The sequence below is a fragment of the Pleurodeles waltl genome, chromosome 11 (genome assembly GCF_031143425.1).
Source record: "Pleurodeles waltl isolate 20211129_DDA chromosome 11, aPleWal1.hap1.20221129, whole genome shotgun sequence".
NCBI lineage: Eukaryota > Metazoa > Chordata > Amphibia > Caudata > Salamandridae > Pleurodeles > Pleurodeles waltl.
The window spans coordinates 923,733,717-923,757,117 of NC_090450.1; the positions used below are offsets into that span (position 1 = coordinate 923,733,717).

At 45.8% G+C, this 23,401-nt stretch overlaps 1 protein-coding gene across 1 annotated transcript in view; it reads left to right on the top strand.

Moving 5' to 3' along the window:
* HIP1R (huntingtin interacting protein 1 related) overlaps nucleotides 1-23,401 on the top strand; it is a 360,114-nt gene that overhangs the window by 330,618 nt on the left and 6,095 nt on the right. The window contains exons 25-31 of the mRNA XM_069214961.1: nucleotides 1,659-1,689; nucleotides 2,431-2,493; nucleotides 3,508-3,608; nucleotides 8,679-8,784; nucleotides 14,404-14,527; nucleotides 16,454-16,515; nucleotides 22,955-23,152. Coding sequence (XP_069071062.1) covers nucleotides 1,659-1,689; nucleotides 2,431-2,493; nucleotides 3,508-3,608; nucleotides 8,679-8,784; nucleotides 14,404-14,527; nucleotides 16,454-16,515; nucleotides 22,955-23,152 — 685 coding nt within the window. The remainder of the gene's footprint in view (nucleotides 1-1,658; nucleotides 1,690-2,430; nucleotides 2,494-3,507; nucleotides 3,609-8,678; nucleotides 8,785-14,403; nucleotides 14,528-16,453; nucleotides 16,516-22,954; nucleotides 23,153-23,401) is intronic.

Sequence of the window (23,401 nt, forward strand, 5' to 3'; positions counted from 1 at the left end):
GACAGCCTCGCAAAGCATCCGCCATGCATGTCATGAATGGCAGGGGCCTGACATCATCTAAGAGAGGGGTAACCCTGTTAGGCCAGTGCTCCCCCACCTGACAGAAAGGACCTTGACCCTCTGTGGGTCTCAGCAAAGCCTCTGCAGAAGAGAAGGACTTAAGTGATAGATCTCAAAAAGCCTATGGTGAACAGATTCCCAAAAGCCATCTGGGTCAAAGATCCTGTTTTTACCAGGTTTGGGAATAGAAGGATGGAGTTGTTGGACCTGGAAGTGCATTTCTTTGTTGGGCAGTAAGGCGGTGATATGCAGTGAGCCGGAGCTAAGGACAACAGACCATGTTGGGTGAGTTAATATGCACTTGACAGATGCTGACTTGAAGAATGGGGTTCCTCCCCAAAGACGTTGTCCATCACCCATTGCCCCAGGCCTTTGCACGTCACAGAATGAGATCATTGGCAGCGGCCTGTATTTAAGAGGACAAAAGATGAACATTGGTGAAAAGCCTTTCCACTCTGGCTTGCATGACAAGTTGAGTGTCACTGTTTACTGCTCCCTAAGGGCACTTCTAGGAGAGGCTGCTGCTCAGGGAGTGTTGAGGTGTTCCTGCCTGAGATGGAGTAAAAAGAGGCAATTACTTCACTTGTACAAGTTAGTCACCGGGGCATGTGAGAAAAAGACTGGTATGACAACCTTATGTACCTCCCACGAGTGCATACCAGACAGCCATGTTTATGATCCTTAATACTTCACCATGCTGTGACGAGGAGTGCTGTAAATAAACATTGTGGAATATGACACACAACCATCGTGTGTGTGTTTCATCTGGGGATACAAAGAATAGTTTTTCTGAACCTGGATACCAGAATATAGTCAAATGAATTTACATACATTGATCATGTAACTACCTGTAGTGTGTAAATGTAGACCAGGCACAGTTCCCCTCTCCTGTACAGGTAGCGACAAATCTAATCCACATATTGACTTATCCTTCTCAAGTGGACTATAGTCCAATTTGCGGTGGGGGGATTGGGGCACATGCCTCGTATTACATACCCATTAGAAAGCAGAGTGAAAAATACTACACCACTCTAAAAATGTTCAACAGCATATTGAAATGTGATTTGAAAAATGATCATGAATTAGAAAAAAAGATGTATAGTTCAATAAGAAAATCCAGTGCAGTCTGTAAAATGTTACCAATGGATTTCTAGGAAAAGTGCCCAACATTGATGAATTCCATGTAAAGCATCTCATCTTGAAGACAATCCTTTCCTGGCAAATGCTACTGGTTTCCTCCACCCAACGTTCTGCATTCAGGTTGATTAGATTGGCAATGTTGTAGGATAGGTTTATGAGCAATGATAACGCCCTTCTCACATAAATCCATTGATTTCAACCGGTGGCAAAGATGCATGATTTTTGCAGGGGCATTTGTATCTTCCTATGTATTCTAATACTTCGGTCCAAAAAAAGAAAGCAGCAGGTTACATCAATGCACCAGGTAGAACAGATCTACAGCATCTCTCTTGCAACTCCAGTATATACCATTCTCTGGAATGACCCCAGCTCTAGCACAATTCAGTATTTAGTCGAAACCAGCGTTGCACTTGGTGCATTTACCTTTAACCCTACAGTTTTTTTCTTTATTTCAACAGAATCCTGAATTCGTGCACCGCCCTCATGAAGGTGAGCAATCGTTCCTTTTGTAGTTAATTGAATGGTATTTGTTTTAAGTTGGGTTTTTATAAAGTCCTTATAAAATCAGTTTGGTCGATGCTAGAAATCTGGAATATATGGTAAGGGTATAGATTGTAATTTAGACAACTCGTTCTGGTTTCATATCTGACATCCCTACAAAAAACCCTGGCACAAAAGTGTTCTCTCCCTTAGTATTCTCTATGCCTACCTTGCCAGTACCTTGACAACAGAAGAGAGCGCTTGGACTTGGTAATTGAGTCCCCAGCGCTGTAACTTTAGTGGTGCTGCACCTCCCTATGTCATTGCTCTTACAGGGATCTCAAAGAGGTGGTCAAAATGATAGGACAAATCCACTGTATACTTCCTGCATGTGGCAGTGTCGTCTATTTATAGCCATACAAAATCCAGAAGAGAGTGTGGATTGCAGAAACCCTCTACACTGTTGGTTACCAAAAAACAGAAAGATGGAAAACTGAAAATAAGGTCCAAATGTAAGCTTCACTTACTTTTTTAGTATACATACAAACCACTCTTATATAGTTACGTGAATCCTAGAATGATGGTGCTAATACGCAGTACTCACCAAGGGAGGGTCACACATCTGGTATAATTATGTTTTACAGCAGTAATAATTGTTGGCTGTGTATCCTAAAAAATATTTTATGGTAAGAAGACTCCGTGGTAAAGGCTGGAAGTGTTGTGACGTGTTTCCATTGATTTCCATTTCAGGCCATCAAGCTTCTTGTAATAACGTCGACTGATCTACAAAAAGAGATTGTAGAGAGCGGAAGGGTGAGATACCATTATGACTCTTTGGTTCTTTTGAAGCTAAACTTGTGTATTGAACGAAATGATTGAAGAGCATTATGGGCTGTGTGGAGTATAACGTGGTTATCCCATCACAAAATAGAAATGTCTGGATTTCCTATAATTTAACCTTATAATTTTTAAGTTACTCGCCAAGTCAGACTCTCAAATACATTACTGGCTTAGAACGTAAATGCAAATGTCCATTTAGTAGAAGACCTCCGTCTGTCACCACCCCCACCCCCCCACCCTCCACCAATTGATTGGTTCTATGAAACCTGGCCAAATTCTAAACCTTGGTTTGTTCTAATATAAGCATTTGCCAAAACTCTTGCAATGGTGCATGCCTTGCAAAGCAAATTAAAACCTTGGTTCAAGCAAAAAGCTTACAACCGCCTCCGAGTGGTGGCATTATAGAAGCATGTAATAGACTGATGTCTCCATGTTTAGGCAATTCTTATTACACATTGAATGTATTGAAATCTTTCTACTTTTAACCACAGTTTCTGCGTTATCGTGTCTTCTGTTCTGCAGCACTCTTTGCTTCCTCTCTTAGGCTGTTCGAGTACCTCTAGAGGCACAGATGTTTTAGCAAAAAGGCACCAGTTGTAGGAGCTACAGCAGAATATACCAAGGCTTGGGTCTGACAACAGAACTCTATTAATTGGAGTGAAGAGGAGGGTTGTTTGGGCAGGCACTGTCTTTGGTACAGCAGTTGATTGGAAAATGAACAGATTAGAAGGGTGGCCTTCCCTGCCAACATTTACTACATTTCTATGACAACAACCCATCTGCTGCTCTATGTGCAGCTGTCCAGGACCATACACGGTGCACAGAATAACCCAAAGCTTTGAATCCCCGCCCACTTCTAATTGCAAGTTGCTGAGGCAACTTTCCTGTCAATATGTGTGTTAGAGCTGCATTGTATGAAAGCATCATGTGGGTTTGAGTTGGCTACTGCATGTTTTAGTGTCTTTTCTTTTCTTCACTGGATATTAGGGTGCAGCTACACCTCAAGACTTCTACGCAAAGAATTCCAGGTGGACGGAAGGGCTGATCTCTGCATCCAAAGCTGTTGGATGGGGAGCCACCCAGCTGGTGTAGGTATCTGCAATGCGAGCAGCCATTTAACTAAAATAGTAATTAACTGCTGTAAGCAAATGAAAGCCTTTCTACAATATATTTCCAACAATGATCCCATGACGAGACCAAAGTTGTTGACTTATGAATGAGTTTAGATTATTCTGATGATTCAGTAAAGTGCCCTAAAGATTTGTGTACGAATATTCCTTTTGTTATTGCATAAGACAACAGAATATCCACTAATAGAGTTTTTTAAATCAGTCACTTGGTTTCCCATTTAGAGTGTAAAGCAAAGGTATTGAATTTTCTTAGTGGAGCAGTAAATTGACCATTCAATTCATTTAGGGTTCTAAAATATGTATCCTATGTTTTATATTTTCTTCCTCAATGCCCTAATACCCTAAAACTTCAGGGAGCACTTTGTTTGTGTTTTCACTTATGTACTTTTAATTTAATTGTATTTATTGTTCCATGCATGTTGTCAAGCCCTTGAAGGGTTAGGCTTAGAGTTTTACAGGTACATCCTTTATTAAGATTTATCTTGTTGCATATCAGGGTAATTTTTAGCCTCAACTTGAAGAGGAGCATGTCCACTCCATATGTATCACTGCATAAAAACGAAAGCACCAACTTCTTTTTTAAGTAAAGCACACGTCACATAAGATGTCAGCATATTTTATGACATGTTTGTAAAAAAAAAAAAAATAATAATAAGTAATGGCAAAGAGATTTTAACAAACCACCAACACACCACCCCCTACCGCATGTGGGACAAGATCCCCACTGAGCTCCTGAACTCCCAACTGACACAACCCCCCCCCCCCACATCACCGATCCCAACACCGCCGCACACAACCTCAACAAATGGATCACCACCTGTGCCGACGCTCTCGCGCCCCTCAGAAAAAACATCACCACCCGCAATATCAAGAACGCCCCATGGTTCACCACTGAACTCCACGAATCCAAACGCAAATGCCGCAAAGCAGAGAAAACTTGGAGACAAGAACCCTCCACCACAAACTTCTCCGCCCTCAAAACCACCACACGCATCCACCACCAACTCATACGCACCACCAAAAGAGCACACTACAAGGAACGCATTGACAACAACTCCCAAAGCAGCAAAGAACTCTTTACCATCCTCAAAGAGCTCTCCAAACCCAAAGCCAGCAACCGAGACCCCACGCACACACAAACCCTCTGCAACTCCCTCTCAAATCACTTCCATCGCAAAATCCTGGACATACACAACAGCTTCACACACCCTTCACATGCACCCTCCACCCACCCAACACAAACCCACCACACACCACCCCAACCTATTCACCACCTGGGCCCCCACCACCGACGAAGAAACGGAAAACTCCATTCACTCTGGCTCCCCCTCCGACCCATGCACCCACCGAATATACAACAGGGCCAGACCCGCCATCGCCCCCATACTCCGAGCCATAATCAACAGCTCATTCGAAACCGCCACCTTCCCAGACCTCTGGAAACACGCGGAAGTCACTGCGCTCCTAAAAAAAGAAAAAACAAAGCCGACCCAGACGACCTCTCCAACTACCGCCCCATCTCCCTCCTCCCATTCCCAGCCAAGGTCACAGAAAAAATAGTCAACTCCCGCCTATCCCACTTCCTCGAGACAAACCACACACTCGACCCCTCCCAATCTGGGTTCCGCAAGAACCACAACACAGAAACCGCTCTCATCGCATGCACCGACTAAATCAGATCCAGAGTCGACATGGGCGAGACCGTAGCACTCATACTCCTGGACCTCCCCACAGCCTTTGACACTATCTGCCACCACACACTCTGCACGCGTCTTCATGACGCCGGGATCAGCCACAAAGCCCTGGACTGGCTCACCTCCTTCCTTACCGACAGAACCCAAAAAGTCCATCTCCCACCCTTCCAATCCTCCGCCACCAAAATCACCTGCGGAGTCCCACAAGGCTCCTCCCTCAGCCCCACACTCTTTAACATCTACATGACCCCACTAGCCAACATCCTCAAACCCCACGGCATCACCATCCTCTCATACGCTGATGACACACAACTCATCTTCTCCCTCACCCGCAACCCCAACACCGCCAAATCCAACCTACACAATGCACTCCTTGACACCGCTGCCTGGATGACAGCCAACCACCTTAAACTCAACTCCAACAAAACCGAAATCATCATCTTTGGCCCACACAAAAACACTTGGGACCCCACGTGGTGGCCCACCACGCTAGGCCCCGCACCCACCCCTGCAAACCCTGCACGCAACCTCAGCATCATCCTGGACTCCTCCCTCTCGATGACCCAACAAATCAACGTCCTCACCTCCTCATGTTTCAACACACTCCGCACACTGAAAAAAACATTCAAGTGGATCCCCACAGAGACCAGAAAGACAGTCACCCACGCACTCATCAGCAGCAGGCTTGACTACGGCAACGCCCTCTACGCCGGCACCACACTAAAGCTCAAGCGCAAACTACAGTGAATCCAGAACTCAGCAGCACGACTCATCCTCGACCTCCCCCAACATGAACACATCTCACCACACCTCAAATCCCTCCACTGGCTCCCCATAGACAAAAGGATCACCTTTAAGATCCTCATCCACGCACACAAATCGCTCCACAACACCGGCCCAACCTACCTTAACGAAAGAGTGATCTTCTACACGCCACCTCCGCTCCGCCGACCTCTCTCTCGCCACTGTTCCTCGCATCAAACACACCACCACCGGAGGCAGATCTTTCTCCTACCTAGCCCCCAGAGCCTGGAACTCCCTCCCCACCCACCTCCGCAAGACCCAGGACCTCCTACTCTTCAGGAAGAGCCTTAAGACCTGGCTTTTCGAACAGTGATCTCCCCTAACCCCCTCCTTTCTCCCCCCCCCCCCCCCCCCCCAGCGCCTTGAGACCCTCACGGGTGAGTAGCGCGCTCTATAAGTCTCTTTGATTGATTGATTGAAAGAGAAGGCTAAACAGCAGAATTGTGCTTTGGACTACAACAAGAAAAGATTGACAATGCAACTTATTTCATGTAGGAGAAAATTCCTCACTTCTGATTCCACTTTGAGAATGCATGCCATGTGCTGTTGAATGTAAAGCCCTTGGTCAATATGGGGAATCTTGGTAGCCGTAAGCTAGTACTGCAAGCCGAGAGATCCTATCTCCTACTAAGCATACAAGTCTATTTTGCCCAGCTTGGATTTGTCCCTGAAGATCACAGGTAACCATTGGGATCCACACAGGGGGTGAATTGTGTTGAACCAAGAAACGTCACATCATCAGAACCTACATATTTTATACTGGGTGGACCCACGTGAACAGACCCAAGGGAAACCTTTTCATTGAGCGTATTCTATAGTCAAAGCAAGTTCATGCAAAGGCTTGGATAAGGTGCTCCAAAAAGAAGCCAACAAGAGTGGGTGCAATCTCAGATTGACACAAACCACCCAATCATGACTGTGGTTAATTGGGACACCCCAGTAATTGGAAGGGGCTGCTTACCATTAGTTGGTGGTTGCTCACTTTTTTCCCCTGACTCGATGTTGAGTGGCTTTCTGTTAAAACACTTTACAACTAAGAAGGACATTTTTGATGTTCCTCTGTGTGTTGTGTACTTGGCCCTTCAGAATCTGAAGGTCGATACCGCCAGTTGGAGGATAAACAGGACTCCTTCCCTTCGTTGTGACTCTCTGACTAGCTGATCATTTGTCAGTTTTGCCCCCCCTCTATCAACCCTACAGTGGAGGGAAATATTATTTCCTGGACACAATGAATCCAGTATGGATTTATTGCTTTGATTAGCCGGCTTTGACCTTGGTGAGACTCGAGTGATGATCTTATGTACACAAGGCAACCATGTGAATGTCCTTGCTTGTGTGATTTTCAGTACTACATGCACTTCCATTTTTTGTTATAAATTCTAACCATCTTGCCACAGTTTTCATCAGTAATCCACCAATTTCAAGTATGACCTCTGATTGGTGTTTTTTTGTGCGAAGGCTTTTGCAGTGTTTTTAATGTTGTCTAAATATTGTGTCAAAACAGCATTCATAGGCTATTAGGGTGGGAGGGCCTGGGCCAAGAAAAGTTGTTACATTCTATGTACTGCAGAGGTGATAGTGGCAGAATTGTTGGGCTTTTAGGAGCAAATTAGTTGTGTAAAGAAAGCTTTTGGTGTAATCTGTTGGTTGGCAGAGTGTTGGGTAGCAGGACCGTTAGTGTTGTTCTAAACACTCAGGCTTTTCTAAAAGTGTGTAGGATGAGATAAATACCAGCACCAGATCTTTGTATTTGGTGGTCAGTGGAAGAAGCTCTAGTAGAAGATTGAGCTCCCTTCTTGATCTCCTTTAGAAATTGAGCGCCCCTTTTAACCGAAGACCAAGGAGGAGCTTAAACCATGAATGTGGTATGAGACAGTTGTAGCACACACCATTCTGATGTCAGATTTTTTACCGGGCTTGAGAATGAAATAAGTTGAGCAGCCACCAGTGCCACGAGTACACCAAGAATGTTTCTTACAAAGTCCCATTGCCAACATCTCGTTTGATTGTCTCTGCAACTGCAGGATATGGTCATTGTACTTTAAGTAATATTTGTCTCTTCTATTCAGAAAAACGTAGAGTACTTATGAATATTTACATTTTCAGCTCCCAGAATTTTCCTTTTGTATCTCCTCCCATCACTACCATCAGGAAGGAGCTTTTGGATTTCTGTCTTCGTTTTCTTAAACTGCGCTGCTCTTCAACTTTTCTTTTTGTTTCCCTTCAACCTCTCAGTCCTGTTCCTTATCTCTGCCACTCTCTGTTAGCATCATCTCTTATTTCGCTATTTATTCTCTCTTGTTTTAGGCTTTCTGAAGAAATCGTACTCATCCACCAGTGTTGTAGATCCTCTCTGCGCAGTTCTTTAACATGGACGCCATATTTATGATCAATATGAACTCGAAAATGCCTGTTACTGCATGAGCTTTTTTTTTCTTTTTTTTTCATTATATTATGTTTTCAGGTACAGAATCTCTGACCCGTGACATTACTTTTGTATAGTCTTGTGATATTCTGGTTCTCTTTTCAGGGAATCTGCTGACAAAGTGGTCCTGCACACTGGGAAATACGAGGAGCTCATTGTCGGGTCGCGTGAGATCGCTGCCAGCACCGCGCAACTGGTGGCCGCATCAAAGGTACAACACATGTTTTGTCCTATTTGAATATTCCACCCATTGGGGATAAAATGTAACCAGAGACATACATTGGAATGGTGGGGCAGTAGATCTGTATCTGCTATTGTGTGCTTTCTGCCATTTTAGCATATGTAAAGGAACTTGTAAAAGAAATTCCTACATTTGAACAAAAATTGAAAGAATTATTCTGCTCTAATTCTAACATTAATGCCCAGTGCCGAGGGCTAAATCGGTCATTAAAAACCCTTCACCTGAGTTGTAGACCTGGACCACAGGACAGGAAGGGCTACAGTGCTTTAGAACATTCTACCTAGGGAGGACACAATGTTCTCAACAGAAAGACAAGCGCTGGCATGCGGAAGCACAGGGTGTGTGCCAGCTTTGTCTTCATTGCAGACCCCCACATTGCAATGTGGAATTGAGCATATTGGACTCTTCTTGGATTGCTAACAATGGAAAATACTCTCAGCAAATGGCATTACATGCCAGAGCCTAGATATGGGCTCGTGGGGAAGGTGAGTTTGCATAGTGAGGGAAAGGGCCGTCCACAGCTCTTAGTGCTCTGCAGCAGGTGCCCAATGACGCCTTTATCGCCTCTCGTAAGCAGAATAGGCAAATAAGCACACCACCACCTCTCGGCACTTCATTTCACTGCCACTGAGCTAGAATTCAGCAGTACTCGCTGCCAGCATTGAGTGTCACTATTCCATAGCAGGCACTACTGCCTCCCAGGTACCTGCACCTGTGTGAACTCTACACGTGCACGAGGTGTGCAGAAGAGCATTACTAGTGACATACCTCAGAACAGCAGTTCTTAACCTTTTGACTTCTGTGGACCCCCACTTAATCATTACTGGAACCCGAGGACCTCCACTGAATCATTATTGGAACCCGAGGTCCCCCACTGAATCATTATCGGAATCCAGGGACCCCCACTGAATTATTATTAAAATCCAGGGCCCACCCCCCATGAGTTATTATTGACAGGCAGAGCCACCGCCCTCTCCAATTTTCAATGATTTGAACCTTAAAACAATACACTAAGGATACAGAAGAAAGCACTCGTCAAACAAATAGCAAATTATTTTATTTAGTTCATAAATATAAAAAATATATATATATAATGGGAGGATTGGAGCTTTACTAACTCAGTTGAGGTTACTCATCATCCATACTACGGTGTGTTTGATGCAGCTTCGGCCTGCTGTTGTCACATTTCATACACCCTCCACCCCCACCCCCAGTTCTACATTCCATCCCCTTTTGACAACACTGCAACAGTATGCCTGTAGTATTCACTAGCCCTTAGCAACGCACCCTGCACCCTTACTGCTGGAATCAGTCCTGCGGTTATGTACCAGCCTCCAACTTTACTGTAAGGAGGTGTACTCACTTGGATGTACCACCTCTGCAGGCTAATCTGGTGCAAATATTGTGCGTCCCGTTAAATAAAAGAATAAGTACATTTTCAGAAATAATGAAGTAAGACACAAAGCAATCATATCGACTAATTATTTGGTGCACACACCACAAATAGTAATTGGCCAGCTCAGTGAAACTCATTTTAAGGTCTGCATATGGATAACAGGCTGAGTCAGCCATACTGAGACTAGATCAGCTTCCACACACACCTCTGCAGCAGGTAACAAGCCAACTGGGCTGTCTTACCCACTCATGTGCAGACACAACATCTCTGACGTTTTGTTTCTGTGCATAGTTTGCACTGGCGCCCTCTCCTGGCAGTGTTATGTGTGTTCTCAAACACTCGAGCGCCGCCTAGTGGTTTTGCAGAATTGAGCTATCAGAAGTGAGCCGAGTGTGCTAAAAAAAGGTGAGCTCTGTGGGATCTTCATTGGTGCTCAACAGAAACGCTTATGTCACTCTGAATTTTACCGACAATCACCATTCTGTACCCAGGCAAAAAGATGGTGGATGGGTCAGAGCCACCAAGTGTATGTGGAGGGTGGAGTTTGTGGTACAAGGGGTGACCGCGACACAGAGGCCAACATTCTGAAACGTAAACAACATTCTTGAAAACCCCCCACATCTCCAAGTGTTGTAGTGTGGTATAGAACGAGCTCAGGGAAGACTGGCAATAGGTCGGTGAGTTTTTCAGCATGTTACGAAATCTTTCTTCTATAGGTCGTAGTCATCATTCCCGGTGAGGTAGCTGAGCAGGTTCGGTGTCTGCTGCAGAGGTCTGTCTATAACATTCAGTTCGCTGAAACCATTGGGTGGGTTAATACACATATTGCACAAATGTACCTAACTACAAGGTTATATTTTTACATTATTTTAGGTATTTGATATAGTGTGGCACAATTTTTAAGAACATTTTTATGTGGGAGGGTGGGATCTGTAATTTGAGGTGCTGTACGTTTAACAGTATGTAGTGGGTGTGGGGTTCATAAAACCAGATTACAAAACCCTGAGTGCGATGAGCGGCTGGATGATAGCATGCATGCAGCAATCCTGATTCAGGCAGAAGGCTCACAATTTATAAACCCCAAAATTGCTTTATTTTATCTGTCTCCCGCCTGAAAAAACATTCACTCCATTAGAAGTCAATGGGGAAAATAAAGTCCAATCTGGAGTAATAGAAAAAGGTGCCTTCTAAAATCGGAAGAACCGATCTTTTATAAAATGAGATAGATGGATGGATGGATGGATGGATGGATAGATAGATAGATGGATGGATGGATATATGGATAGATGGATAAATGGATAGATTGATGGATGGATGATAGTGGATGGTTGGATGGATGGATGGATAGATAGATAGATAAGATTGATTTGCCTTGGTCTGCGAGTCAGGATTGTCTTGTTGGAGTGCTAGTCCTGGGAAGTTTGGATAAATACATATTTAAGAGGTCGAAGCACACCCCTTGCCTACCTTGAAAATAAAAACATAACATGCAGGAAGGGTATTGTGTGCTTTTGTCTTGCCCTCCTTGTGCATCTCCGTCCCGCCTCCCCTTCTGGCAGAACAGGACAACTTCGGAGCATTAGACCTCCTCCCTGAGCTACAATTCCCATCACATCAAAGATATTTTGGCATTGTGTCTGTGAACCCCAAATGCCTGACGAAGAAATAGACCAGTGAAAACGTCTTCTCTCAAGGAAGGGCAAGAAGCGGAGGTACATTTAAGATGCTTCTCTGCATCAGATTCTTTGCAAGCCATCAGGTGTCAGTGAGTGTGCATCACTGCCATGTGATGGAAGGGCAATAGCTGCTCTCAAGCAGAGGCCTCATAAGATCAGAGGGACATGCCTCTGTCTCTTCATTGCTTCCGATCCTCGGGGCAAGCTGACATAATCACTGACTTCGACTGAGTGTGGGGTGCCCTGACCCAGCTACCAGGCCCAGAATACTGATGTCTTTGGTGTCTGACACCCCATAACGCAGTCTGCAGACCCTAGCTACATATGTCCCATCTCCATAAATGTCTGCAGCCCTCCCAGGTGCTCTCTGATCTACTCCCACCTTATCCCTGGATGACCAACCACCACTTGCAGAGTCTGCCCACCTTGAACACCACACGTCTCTCACCACTCTTCAGCCTCCCGCGCCGGCATTCAGATTGCATTCGAATGATTCCCAACATTTCATGGGGCCCACTAGCAACTAGTTATGGCACGGGTTCTGGGGCCAACTGGTAGGAACCTCTGAGGAACAGCAGAAGAGACAAGAAATCCAACTCTGAATGAGCTGTGAATTGGGTGAGTCTCAGTATGAAACGTTATTCCCACATCCTCCCTCGCGGCACAGCAGCAAGAAACCACGAGGTTCTTAGAGTGGGAGTAGTTTTTTTGTATATTTACAAATCAGAGATAATAGTGGAGCCTTCAAAAGCAAACCTCAAGATAAGGATTTCTTTTTTACAGCAAAATAGACAGTTTTGCTTTGGAACAATGGAAGTTTCTACTGCATAAATCTAAGTGTTTGGTGTGCTGTTATCTGCCTTCATAGAGGCTATTGATAATTTGCTACCTGCTCAAGCACTCGTGTTCCTGGAAGTCGAAGAGAATATTTGCCAGCCAGTTTCCCATAGGAACCGAGTGAGAGAAACCAGAAACCAATAGGAAACAAACCTCCTAATCTCTGGCTTTACCTGCTTCACTTCGATGGCAGCGACGGGAACCGTACATTTTGTCGTCTCTGCGTGCAGAATGTGTAGGCATCAGAGAGCACGTGCGCGTTCGTAGTCATGCCGCTGTGTGCACGCCGCGCCCGGCCTCGTCGAGCAGCATGCACCAGTCTGCGGCGTGTTTCCGAGATGGAATGAGTCAGGGAATGGAGCCATGGCAACCGGGGGAGCCTTGAGAAGCACAGACCAGCAGCACGTGAGGGCGGACCCTGCAACCGGGGAAAGGTTGTTTGTGTCGATACCTGGAAGTGAGCACCATGGTGACCCAGGAGCACCGCTGGCACGGGACAACGCGCTGATTGGAGGAATCATAAAAAGCACACGGTGACAATAAAAAGCGAGAACAATGAAAAGCGTTATCTGTAGGGGCGATGGAAAGTGTCAGGTAACAACAGAAAGCGTGAACTACAGAGACAACGAAAAGCCTTATCTGTAGGGGCGATGGAAAGTGTCAGGTAACAACAGAAAGCGTGAACTACAGACACAACGAAAAGCCTTATCTGTAGGGACGATGGAAAGTGTCAGGTAACAACAGAAAGCGTGAACTACAGAGACAACGAAAAGCCTTATCTGTAGGGGCGATGGAAAGTGTCAGGTAACAACAGAAAGCGTGAACTACAGACACAACGAAAAGCCTTATCTGTAGGGACGATGGAAAGTGTCAGGTAACAACAGAAAGCGTGAACTACAGAGACAACGAAAAGCCTTATCTGTAGGGGCGATGGAAAGTGTCTAGTTAACAATAGAAAGCGTGACGGACACTGAAAATCATACTTTAGGAACAATAGAAGTTGTCAAGTGGCAATAGAAAGCAAGAAGGTGTTCTCTCTAGGGATGATGAAAAGCATCAAGTTAAAATAGAAAGCATGAAATACAAGAACAAGAGAAAGCATATTCTCTACAGACAACAGGAACCTTGGGAACCATAAAGGAAGGACAGACAGACAGACAGACAGACAGACAGACAGACAGACAGACAGACAGACAGACAGACAGACAGACAGACAGACAGACAGACAGACAGACAGACAGACAGACAGACAGACAGACAGACCGACCGACCGACCGACCGACCATTGAGTGTGGCTCAATGGTTAGAGCGGCAGACCCTGAAGCAGAGATCTGGCTCAAGACCACGGTTCAAGTCCCGCTTCGGCAGGTCTTGGGCTCAATTCCCCTTGGACCAGATAATTCTCGCCTCGGTGCCTTACGTTCACTCAGTACAAGACTAGAATACTAGAAAGTGTTTACTGCTACTAAGGGGGAAATGGAAGTGTAGACATTGAACAGAGTGTCAAAAAAATAATAATGAAACCTAACAAAAATGGGAAAAAAACAAAAAAATCATTTTGGGGTTCTTAGGCGAATGTTTACGCGGGTATACCATTGTCTCACAAATTGACATGCAGCATTCGTTGTTTCTTGTGTGCTTTAAGGTTACTGATGACATTTGTCTGCTATGTTTTTGTAGGTAAAGGCTGACAAAAACAGCAAAAACCTGACCAAGTTACAGCAATGTTCGCGTAATGTGAACGAGATGGCTGCCAATGTTGTCGCGTCGACAAAATCTGGGCAAGAGCAAGTGGAAGAGAAAGGTAAGCAGGAGTAATGTTTATCAGTAGTGACTGCTGCCAGGTGGAAGGGGGGTGGAGGGCAGTAGGCAGAGAGGGGGTCGACGGGGAGCAATTAAAAAAGAACAAACAAAAAAACGTACCTGCCACTCCATGTTCCGCTGCTCCAGCCGCCACTCATCTTCCTCCTCCCTCCCCATCCAATCCAGACGCTTTTTCATGCTGTTGAACAGCATGAAAGAAGTGCCGGGATTGGCCTGAGCGGGCAGAAATGCCGCTCAGGGAGGGAATGGGACACTGTGCTTGGTCTCCGCCCAGCTGTGCAACACAGCCGGGTGGAGAGTTGTAAGTGCGCATGTCAGTTTGGTCGGCCTCGGACGGTCGGCCAAACTGGCATGCGCACTTAGAAGCGCACCGCCAGCCCTCCTTCACTTGTTGACGTGGAGGATGCTGGCCCCTCCCCGCCCAATGAAAGCAGAAAAATAAAGGGATAATAAAATATTTGTATTACCCCTTTATTTTTCTGCTTTCAGCAGCGGGTAGACGCTCGTCGCCATAGCGGAGGGGCCACTCCTGTTATTTATGTTAGTACACCCACCACTCCTGTGTATGTTCTCAGACCGGTGTTTCTGTCATTCTCAGTGCCAATCAGTTAAAGTTCAGTCACCTCCCATCCACCGTAGCTCCTTGTAGTGTTCATGCGCACACCCTGTCACATGCATTCACCGTCTCTGGCCCATGGAATTCCAGCGGAACAGGATCTTTCAGGGTGGTCTTGGTGCATTCGTCTGGATGGGCGCGCGCATACCCCTCGCAGTCTCATTGGCACGCGCCGTGGCCTCTTACGGTTCCTGCCCCGCATCCTACAGCGCAGTAATAATGGCCCTCCTATCGGCACCAGAGGTCCACGGTTCAGTGGCTTAGAGGCCGCGTGTGCCAAGCCGCGCAGGGCATCCCGTCCTGGGCTGCAAGCCTATAGCGGCGGGAAGCCGCAGGCTGTACCCTGTGGGATGCCAGCCTTGTTTGTGCCGAGGAGTCAGCTGAGGGAAAGCCACAGGAGGGCCCTGCTTGCCAAGGAGCGCAAACACACACAGGCATGTAGGAGAAAACGCAGAGCATCTGTTCAGACATTAATCCATGGCAGTGTAAACCGCGGATGTTGTTTGCTCACTGTGCCCGGCTCCTCGTCGAGCAAGCAGCGTGCAAGAAGTGGGTTACAGGGCCAACATGCAATGCGTGCAACAGACAACTGTACTCACTTAGCGCCTTGTTTGTCATGCGCCTGGCAAAGAACAGATGAGAATGTATGTTTTTAAAGAGTCTGGTACCACGGTTTCTGTGTTCAGTAGATGATGCATAAAATGGTGCCGGTGAAATCCCCTTTTTTGGCTTTTACACAAAAATGTGCACCCTAATTGTGTGATCTGACGCATTCCTGCCTCAGCCCACAGTGACGGGGACAGTAGAACTGTAGTGTCCGAAGTCACGCTAGAGATCCCCTGAGCTTAGGCAGACGCTGAAGGCCCACGTGGGCCTATTTGGCACAGTGCAAGACAGCATGTATCCACCAACAGCCAGTTACTTGCATATATATGACGATTTTGCACACTTCCCCATGTTACTTTCAAGTCCTTCTCAACATTTTACATGTTTTATACCGCCCCCACCCCCGAAGTCTCTTCTAGAAGAAAACAGGCAAGACCTTTTCAAGAAAAGCTGACAATCTTTCTGTGTTTTCTGGAGTGCAGGTTATAATGCTATTGTGTAGTGCAAAAGGCATTGATTGTCGATATTAAGGTAAATAAGGCATTTGAAATGCAGACTTGGAGCACCCGTTTGTGTATTTCTGTACTCTCATGATTTTAGGCCACGTGGTCTTGCTTAGAAGCTCAAGTCAGTGTGAATGTAAACTTCTCTAAAATAACTTTACAATATTCATTTTTCAATCAGATGCAATGGATTTCTCCGGAATGTCGCTGATTAAGTTAAAGAAGGAAGAGATGGAGGCGCAGGTAAGCTCATGCTCGGGGGCATATGCAGCAGGTATAGTGGTACCCGGGCCAAGGTGTGGTAGGGGCTGAACGCACCCCAGTTATGTATTTTACTGTCCAACCTGTGGGTGGGACCGATTTACCTTGCTTGCACCCCAATCCACGGTGCCATTGTTAGGCCACTGATGATGGCTAGCACTACGCTAAGATTCAGTGACCCAGCCTTTTAAAGAACAGTGAAATAAATACTTCGGGTCAGCAGGCAAGTAACTGTTCCCACTGTGTTCTACAACCATCCATAAGTTATCCTGCATACACCCTACACACCCATACATTGAAAGGCTACATTACTTGTAGCAGGCGTCATCTTGCCGTTCACTAGTGGCATCAGCACTCAGAAAGGACATGGGGTATCTTCGTCCAGTTGGGCATAACCTCGGTAGACTATTGGATGCAAGTGAGAAACTGAAAACGTTGCATTATCTGCATATTGATCATCTGAAGAGTCAAGAGCAGGCTAGCATGGCTGATGACTAACAGAGCTCATCTGCTGTAAAGCTGTGTGTGTGTGTAAGAATTCTTCTGAAGAGTCAGGGTTTGCAGTCACATTTCCATTGAGATGTGTGGGGCCTTTTGTTCATATTCTAGTTTGCGGTGTTGCTTTCTCTCAGCCTTGTTCTTTACCAGTTAATGAAGATCCACTCAGGTTTGCCATATTTGCATTCTGCAGGAAAGCGTTCCCCTGCCCTGTGGACTTCTGATGACTTCGGACTTTGTCTAGTTCAGTGGTTCCCAACCTTTTGATTTCTGTGGACCCCCACTTTAGCATTAATGGAACCCAGGGACCCCCACTGAATAATCATGGGATTCCGGGGGACCCCCGCCTGAGTCATTACTGGAAGCTGGGGACCTAATTTGTCAATATTTAATATTTTTTTATTTTCTAGGCTCTCGCGGACCCCCTGAGAAGGCTTCGTGGACCCCTAGGGGTCCCCGGACCACAGGTTGTGAACCACTGGTCTAGTTCTCAAGACTTGTAAAATGCCATTTTATATTGAATACCTAACTCCAGAATGTATTTTCTGCTGATACTATTCGTCATTGAGGGATGCTGTACCATGTATAGCACAAAACCACAGAGGATACTTTCTTTTATACAATTTGTAAAGAGTGAAAATGTGGGGTCATCTGTTTGTTAATGTGCACTTGAGAATGTATTTTATTTGCAGTCCTTTATGGAGGTAGAACAGCGCTCGGGGTCTGGTGGGGCGTATGTTTATTGAGTATAACAGGGAGCAGCCCATAGGATGGGTACTATACAACCAGCCATAGTATGTGCTCTAATGGGTCTGATTTCGTGTGACAGTGGAGCATCCTTAATACCACTCCTGTTATATGTTGATAAGTTCATGCATCAGAAGTAGAGCCATCCACACAAACGGGTCGTAGAAACCCTTCATGATATGTGCTTGAAGAGTCCACCCAGGAGCTGTTCTCTGCGTGTGGGTATAAAGGGCCATATGTACGAACACATTTTCCCATAGAAACAGAATGGCTAAAACCCTTTGCTACATCTGGCCCAAAGTGATGTTCCTCTTTCCCCCACATAACTTTGTATCCATCACCCCACTGATGATCGGCCTCTTGTCCCTCCCGTTCTTTGTGTCATTAGACATCGAAGGACCTCTAGTTGGCCCATCCAGTATCAAGGCTCCACCGTATTGTCAGTGCTCCAGGGCGGAGCCTTGAAACTAACATGGACGCACCCACATGGGCACCATGGTTTCTGCACTAGTACTTTTAAATGGTTTGTCAATGTCACGTAGTGCTCTACGGCCCCCTAAAAGTTAATAAATAAAAGGAACACATCTTTTATTTTTGCAATGCCAACATATTTTTTTTTTAAACGCCTCTTGTAGAGATATTTGTTTTCACACTGTGGAGCCCCTGAAAGCCAAGAAAAGGTCCCTTGGAACCATATGCAGCTATAAATGTTTTGTGTGTGTCTCATTGAGGAGTAACCTTAAAAAAAAAAGTCAAGAGTTGACTATTTTATTAGTTTGAAAGTTGGGAGTATTTACCTGGGCGGGATTCCATTTACACACCCGCCTTTTTCTTCACTTCTTTGATGTGTTTGTTCCTAGCACGGGCGCTGAAGTATTTGTTTGAAGTCCTTTTACACAAAAGGAATCGTGCTTTTAGAACGCCCTTTTTTTGTTAATGAAGACAAACCACAGAAGCACGGAACCACCACCCAGATCCGCCTGTACCTACAGTAGACATTCCAACATGGTCTGGGGAGAGATTCTAATCCCCTTGGACTCTGAATGGAGTAATCACAAACTGAAAAATACGCAGTCAACTTCCTGTAGTGTCAGGAGCCGCTTTGCACTAAACACAACTCATTTTTATTTAACTCTTAAGCTAGTAGCAAATCCTTTGTAGAAAAGCGCAAAACAAGCACATAAGGAAGTGACAAATGTCTAATGATGGGTATGTGGCTGCCATAGTCCAGTGACCACGCCCACAGAGAAAAACCTGAGATGTCTAGCAGTCCAGTACACCTGCAAGGATGGTGGGGCTGGGGAGAGATTAGTCACACGCGAGGCTCCACCTGACTTCTTTTGTATGTATTCTTTTATCATAAAGCCTACACAGCAGTGCTTAATTTGGAAATAAAAACGTGCCGGTGCTCAAAGCCCTCCTCTTAAACACGCGGCTGCTGCAATTAAATGTGGGAACACGGAATACTGTGGCACCGTGATCCTGACGCCATCTCGGGTCGCTTCAATCCACTTAAAGCCACTCCCTGCCCCTTCAGCTCACTCTTGCAGCTTTTTCCCATTGTGACGCCTTTTCGTTTTTCTCTTCCTCCGCCTTTCCCGTATGTGTCTTTTGCTCGCAGCAAATGCTTGGGGCAGAAGAATACGCGCCGGCCCTGAAAAATAAGTGCTGGTGCTCAGCACCGGAAACAACAAGCACAAATTAAGCACTGCTACACAGTCGCATAAGATGGTGACTTGTGCAAGAAAACGTCAACTTCGCTGCACGCCAGTCAGGATCGCGTTACTCTTTCTGACAAAGCATGTACTCAACAGAACGCCCCCTGATTGGAAACTGTAGTCCACATTACTTGTGATTGGATCTGTCTAACTTGACGTGTCCCCGTTTTATTCTAAGCCATTAGTCAGACTCTGAACCTTATTCTGCAATGTGTTTTTGTTCGGAAGCAGGGTGTGATCAAATGGTCAGCCTCAGCCAGAATACATCCAGTGTGAGAACTGCAAATATTTATTTTGTATGACAATCAAATGAAAGCTATTTGGCTTGCTGAGCCTGAGTGTACATAAGTTAAGAAGAAATGACCTTCGAAACGCAGAGACCTGCGCAGTGTAACTCTCCCACTGGCCTTTTCAGATTTGCATCTTCTCCACGTCAGCAGCAGCGCGTTGCTTTTTCCGCTCATCAGTCACTGCTGGAGGTTCAGCCATCAACTAAAGTCCCAATGAGTTTCCACTATTTCCATTTTGTCATTGGCTGTGCTGTTAAGCACGTGTAGCTGGATAAGTTGTACATTTCCAATTCCAAGGAAAAGGGTGTCTTCATTTCGTGCTTTTACAGGTAGCCTGCTGTACAAGCTGATGTGTTCAAGAATGTTTCCTTCTGTAGTGTCGGGTGGGCTGTCAACAAACGCCTTTTTCATCTGTCTGATGAGATTTAATATAACCACCTGCTCAGTGCACAGAACCTGGCTCCAGTACTATGCAGGGAAATACAGTGTACAGCAGACCAGAGGTTTATGTTCTACAAGATGCACAGTGCTTCCTTTAACAGAACACCCGTGAGAACAAAAATCACCCTGTTCACCATCACATAGGGGGTCATTCTGACTTTGGCGGGCGGCAGACGCCGCCCGCCAAAGTAACCCCGTCGAAAGACCGCGGGGGTCATTTTGACTTTCCCGCTGGGCCGGCGGGCGACCGCCAAAAGGGCGCCCGCCGGCCCAGCGGGAAAGACCCTGCAACAATGAAGCCGGCTCCGAATGGAGCCGGCGGAGTTGCAGGGGTGCGACGGGTGCAGTTGCACCCGTCGCGATTTTCATTGTCTGCAAAGCAGACAGTGAAAATCTTTATGGGCCCTGTTAGGGGGCCCCTGCACTGCCCATGCCAGTGGCATGGGCAGTGCAGGGGCCCCACGACACCCGTTCCCGCCATCCTGTTTCTGGCGGTGTAAACCGCAAGAAACAGGCTGGCGGGAAGGGGGTTGGAATCCCCATGGCGGCGCTGAAAGCAGCGCCGCCATGGAAGATTCTCCGGGCCAGGGGAAATCCGGCGGGAAACCGCCGGATCCCCTTTTCTGACCGCGGCTTTACCGCCGCGGTCAGAATGGCCCTGGAAGCACTGCCAGCCTGTTGGCGGTGCTTCCATGTCCCTCCACCCTGGCGGTCCATGACCGCCAGGGTTGGAATGAGGGCCATAGTCTAAAATGCCTTACACGTCCACTGGTGGCAGTGGGAACTTAACATTGTTGGTCGTATCCAAATTCAAAGCCATGTTTGCTTATATTTTTAAATACTTTAGAGGGTTGCAGCAAACAAATCTTTTCTTTTCATGAACATTTATATATGACAAGGAAGTGTGGCCTCCCACGCTTAAGCATTATAGAGTTTTACTCACGAAAAAAAAATCGACAAAAACCTAGACCTTATTTCAGGGTTTTCAGAACATATAGACTAAATGTATATTTTTAAATCTTTTTATTATCTCCAACAAATCCAAATTTGAGCACACCTTGCTAGTTGAACTCTACCCTGTCGACTTCTCCCCGACTTTTGCCTCCCAGGTAAAGCCTCAGGGTCACGGATGCGATCTACATACCTCCATGTCCTTGCAAATAAAGTCTCAGTAAAACCGACAAACACAGGCCTGCTGTCTGTGAAAACATGCAAAGCCGCGCTTCAAGCTAAAGCCTTTCACCTGGTCGGCCAAACCCTTATCCTAAAATGATGAGATTGAGGTAATTCCAATATGACCGGGATCCACAAGTCCACCTCAAAGCCCTGATGTATTCCGGCAGCAGACTAGTTTCTGATGGTGATAAATTTGACCACATCACCCCGATCTATGGTGATTTATACTGACTCCTTGCTGAAGCCAGAATAAGCTACAGGCCTGGCAGTGTCACATTTAACTCAATTCGCCTACATAACATGCTGTCCTCCATCTCCCTGAAAAAATCTCCAGGGAATGTAGAAGTCTCAAGAGCAGAGAGGCTTTCAGAATCTAAACAAACAAGTTCAGGTCGCAGTCGGCTTCCAGCCCAGTCTTTGCCGGGTCCAGGCTCCTCTCCCGGAACTCTGGACTTGAGGACCTCCATTGACCAGAAGAAGTCCTACATCTCATAAAAACATGTCTGCCTGATTAGACTATCTCTTCGTTTATTAATTTATTTTGACTTCTTCCTCTGATTAACTCTTCCCATCTTTTCCTTTCTCTCTCTTTGTCATTCTCCCCTCGCCTTCCACCCTGCCTTGACCGATTTGCCGTCTCCTTTTGTCAGCTCTTAACTTAGCCTCGCCCTCTAGCCCTAAACTTTTCCCTCACCTTTGTTCGGTCTTTTTTGTATTCTCCTCCTTTCCCTCTTTTTCCAGTTTTCTATTCTCTTTTGGACCCCCTCGTTGATTGTCAATGATCTCTCTCATTTCTGTAAAGCTTTTCTTCTCCAAAGTTAATTGTTACTACCTCACCATTTGCCTTCACTCTTCTTCTTCTTCTTCTCTATTCCGGTTCCCTTTGCTAATTGTTCCATACCCTCTTGGATACAGATTAAAGTGCAGTTCTTGTTCACATTTTATGGAAGGAGGTGGCCACCTTTTGTCAAATCTGTGGAATGCTTTGAAATCTGACTTGAGTAGTCATGTTATATAAAACTGTGAAATAAATAAATCCATCATAACATTTTGCTCTCCCTGCGGGGGGAAAGAGGAGCTGTCCCCTGGTTGCTCTTCCACCGTCTGCCCCATACTGAGATTTCAGTAAGACTGAAGCTCAATTTTAGGTGTGGCAGAAACAGTAGCTCGTTATCTGTGATTGCTCCCTTAATCTAATTGGTTGTGCTTGGCACACTTGGCATTGCAAATACCCTAATCGATTATACTGCCCGAAGAATGTCAAATGCTGAAAATGTTTTGCTACTCCTGCTTTCTAAGAACAGTGTGTTTCAGCTCACAAGTCACTGGCCTGTGTAAATTTAGCTATTTACCTAATATCCGAGGCTCACACTTAGACCAAAAATAAATTAGCGTGAATGATTTCTTAGGGTGTAATCAACTAAATGATGACGTTTGTGGTCAAATAACTATTTTTTTCTGTGTGTTTCCTGTGAGTAGAAGTCTGGGAGAGTGATTCATGCGGTCTCTGGCCTTTTCAGTTTGGAATGAACCTCTACCTTCTCTTCGCAGGTGAAAGTTCTGGAGCTGGAGAGCAAACTCCAGAATGAAAGACTCCGCCTAGGAGAAGTGAGGCGGAAACATTACGCCTTGGCTGGGGTCTTCGAAGAGATTGAGGAGGAGGCCAAACCAGTGCCTGCCCAGAGAGGCATTTTAAAGAAGCCACAGCTACCCCAGAAGCCCAACCTCCCCCTCAAACAGGAAAACAAGGTACCTTGTTCTAAATCTTAGTCCGTTTAACGTATGGCACAAAGGCCCTTTCCTTGTTCTGCGTCTACGGGTCCCTAGGTCACCTTTTATCCCTTACTCTCCTTTTCACGGTTGCACCGAGAGTCCGCTGCACAGAGCTGCCTGTCCTTACAGACACCCATTGTGTACTTCCATAGTACCTCTCAGAGGCAGACACAAATCAAAATAAAAAAGTGCTGTCTTTTAATGTACCATATACATGTTGTTATC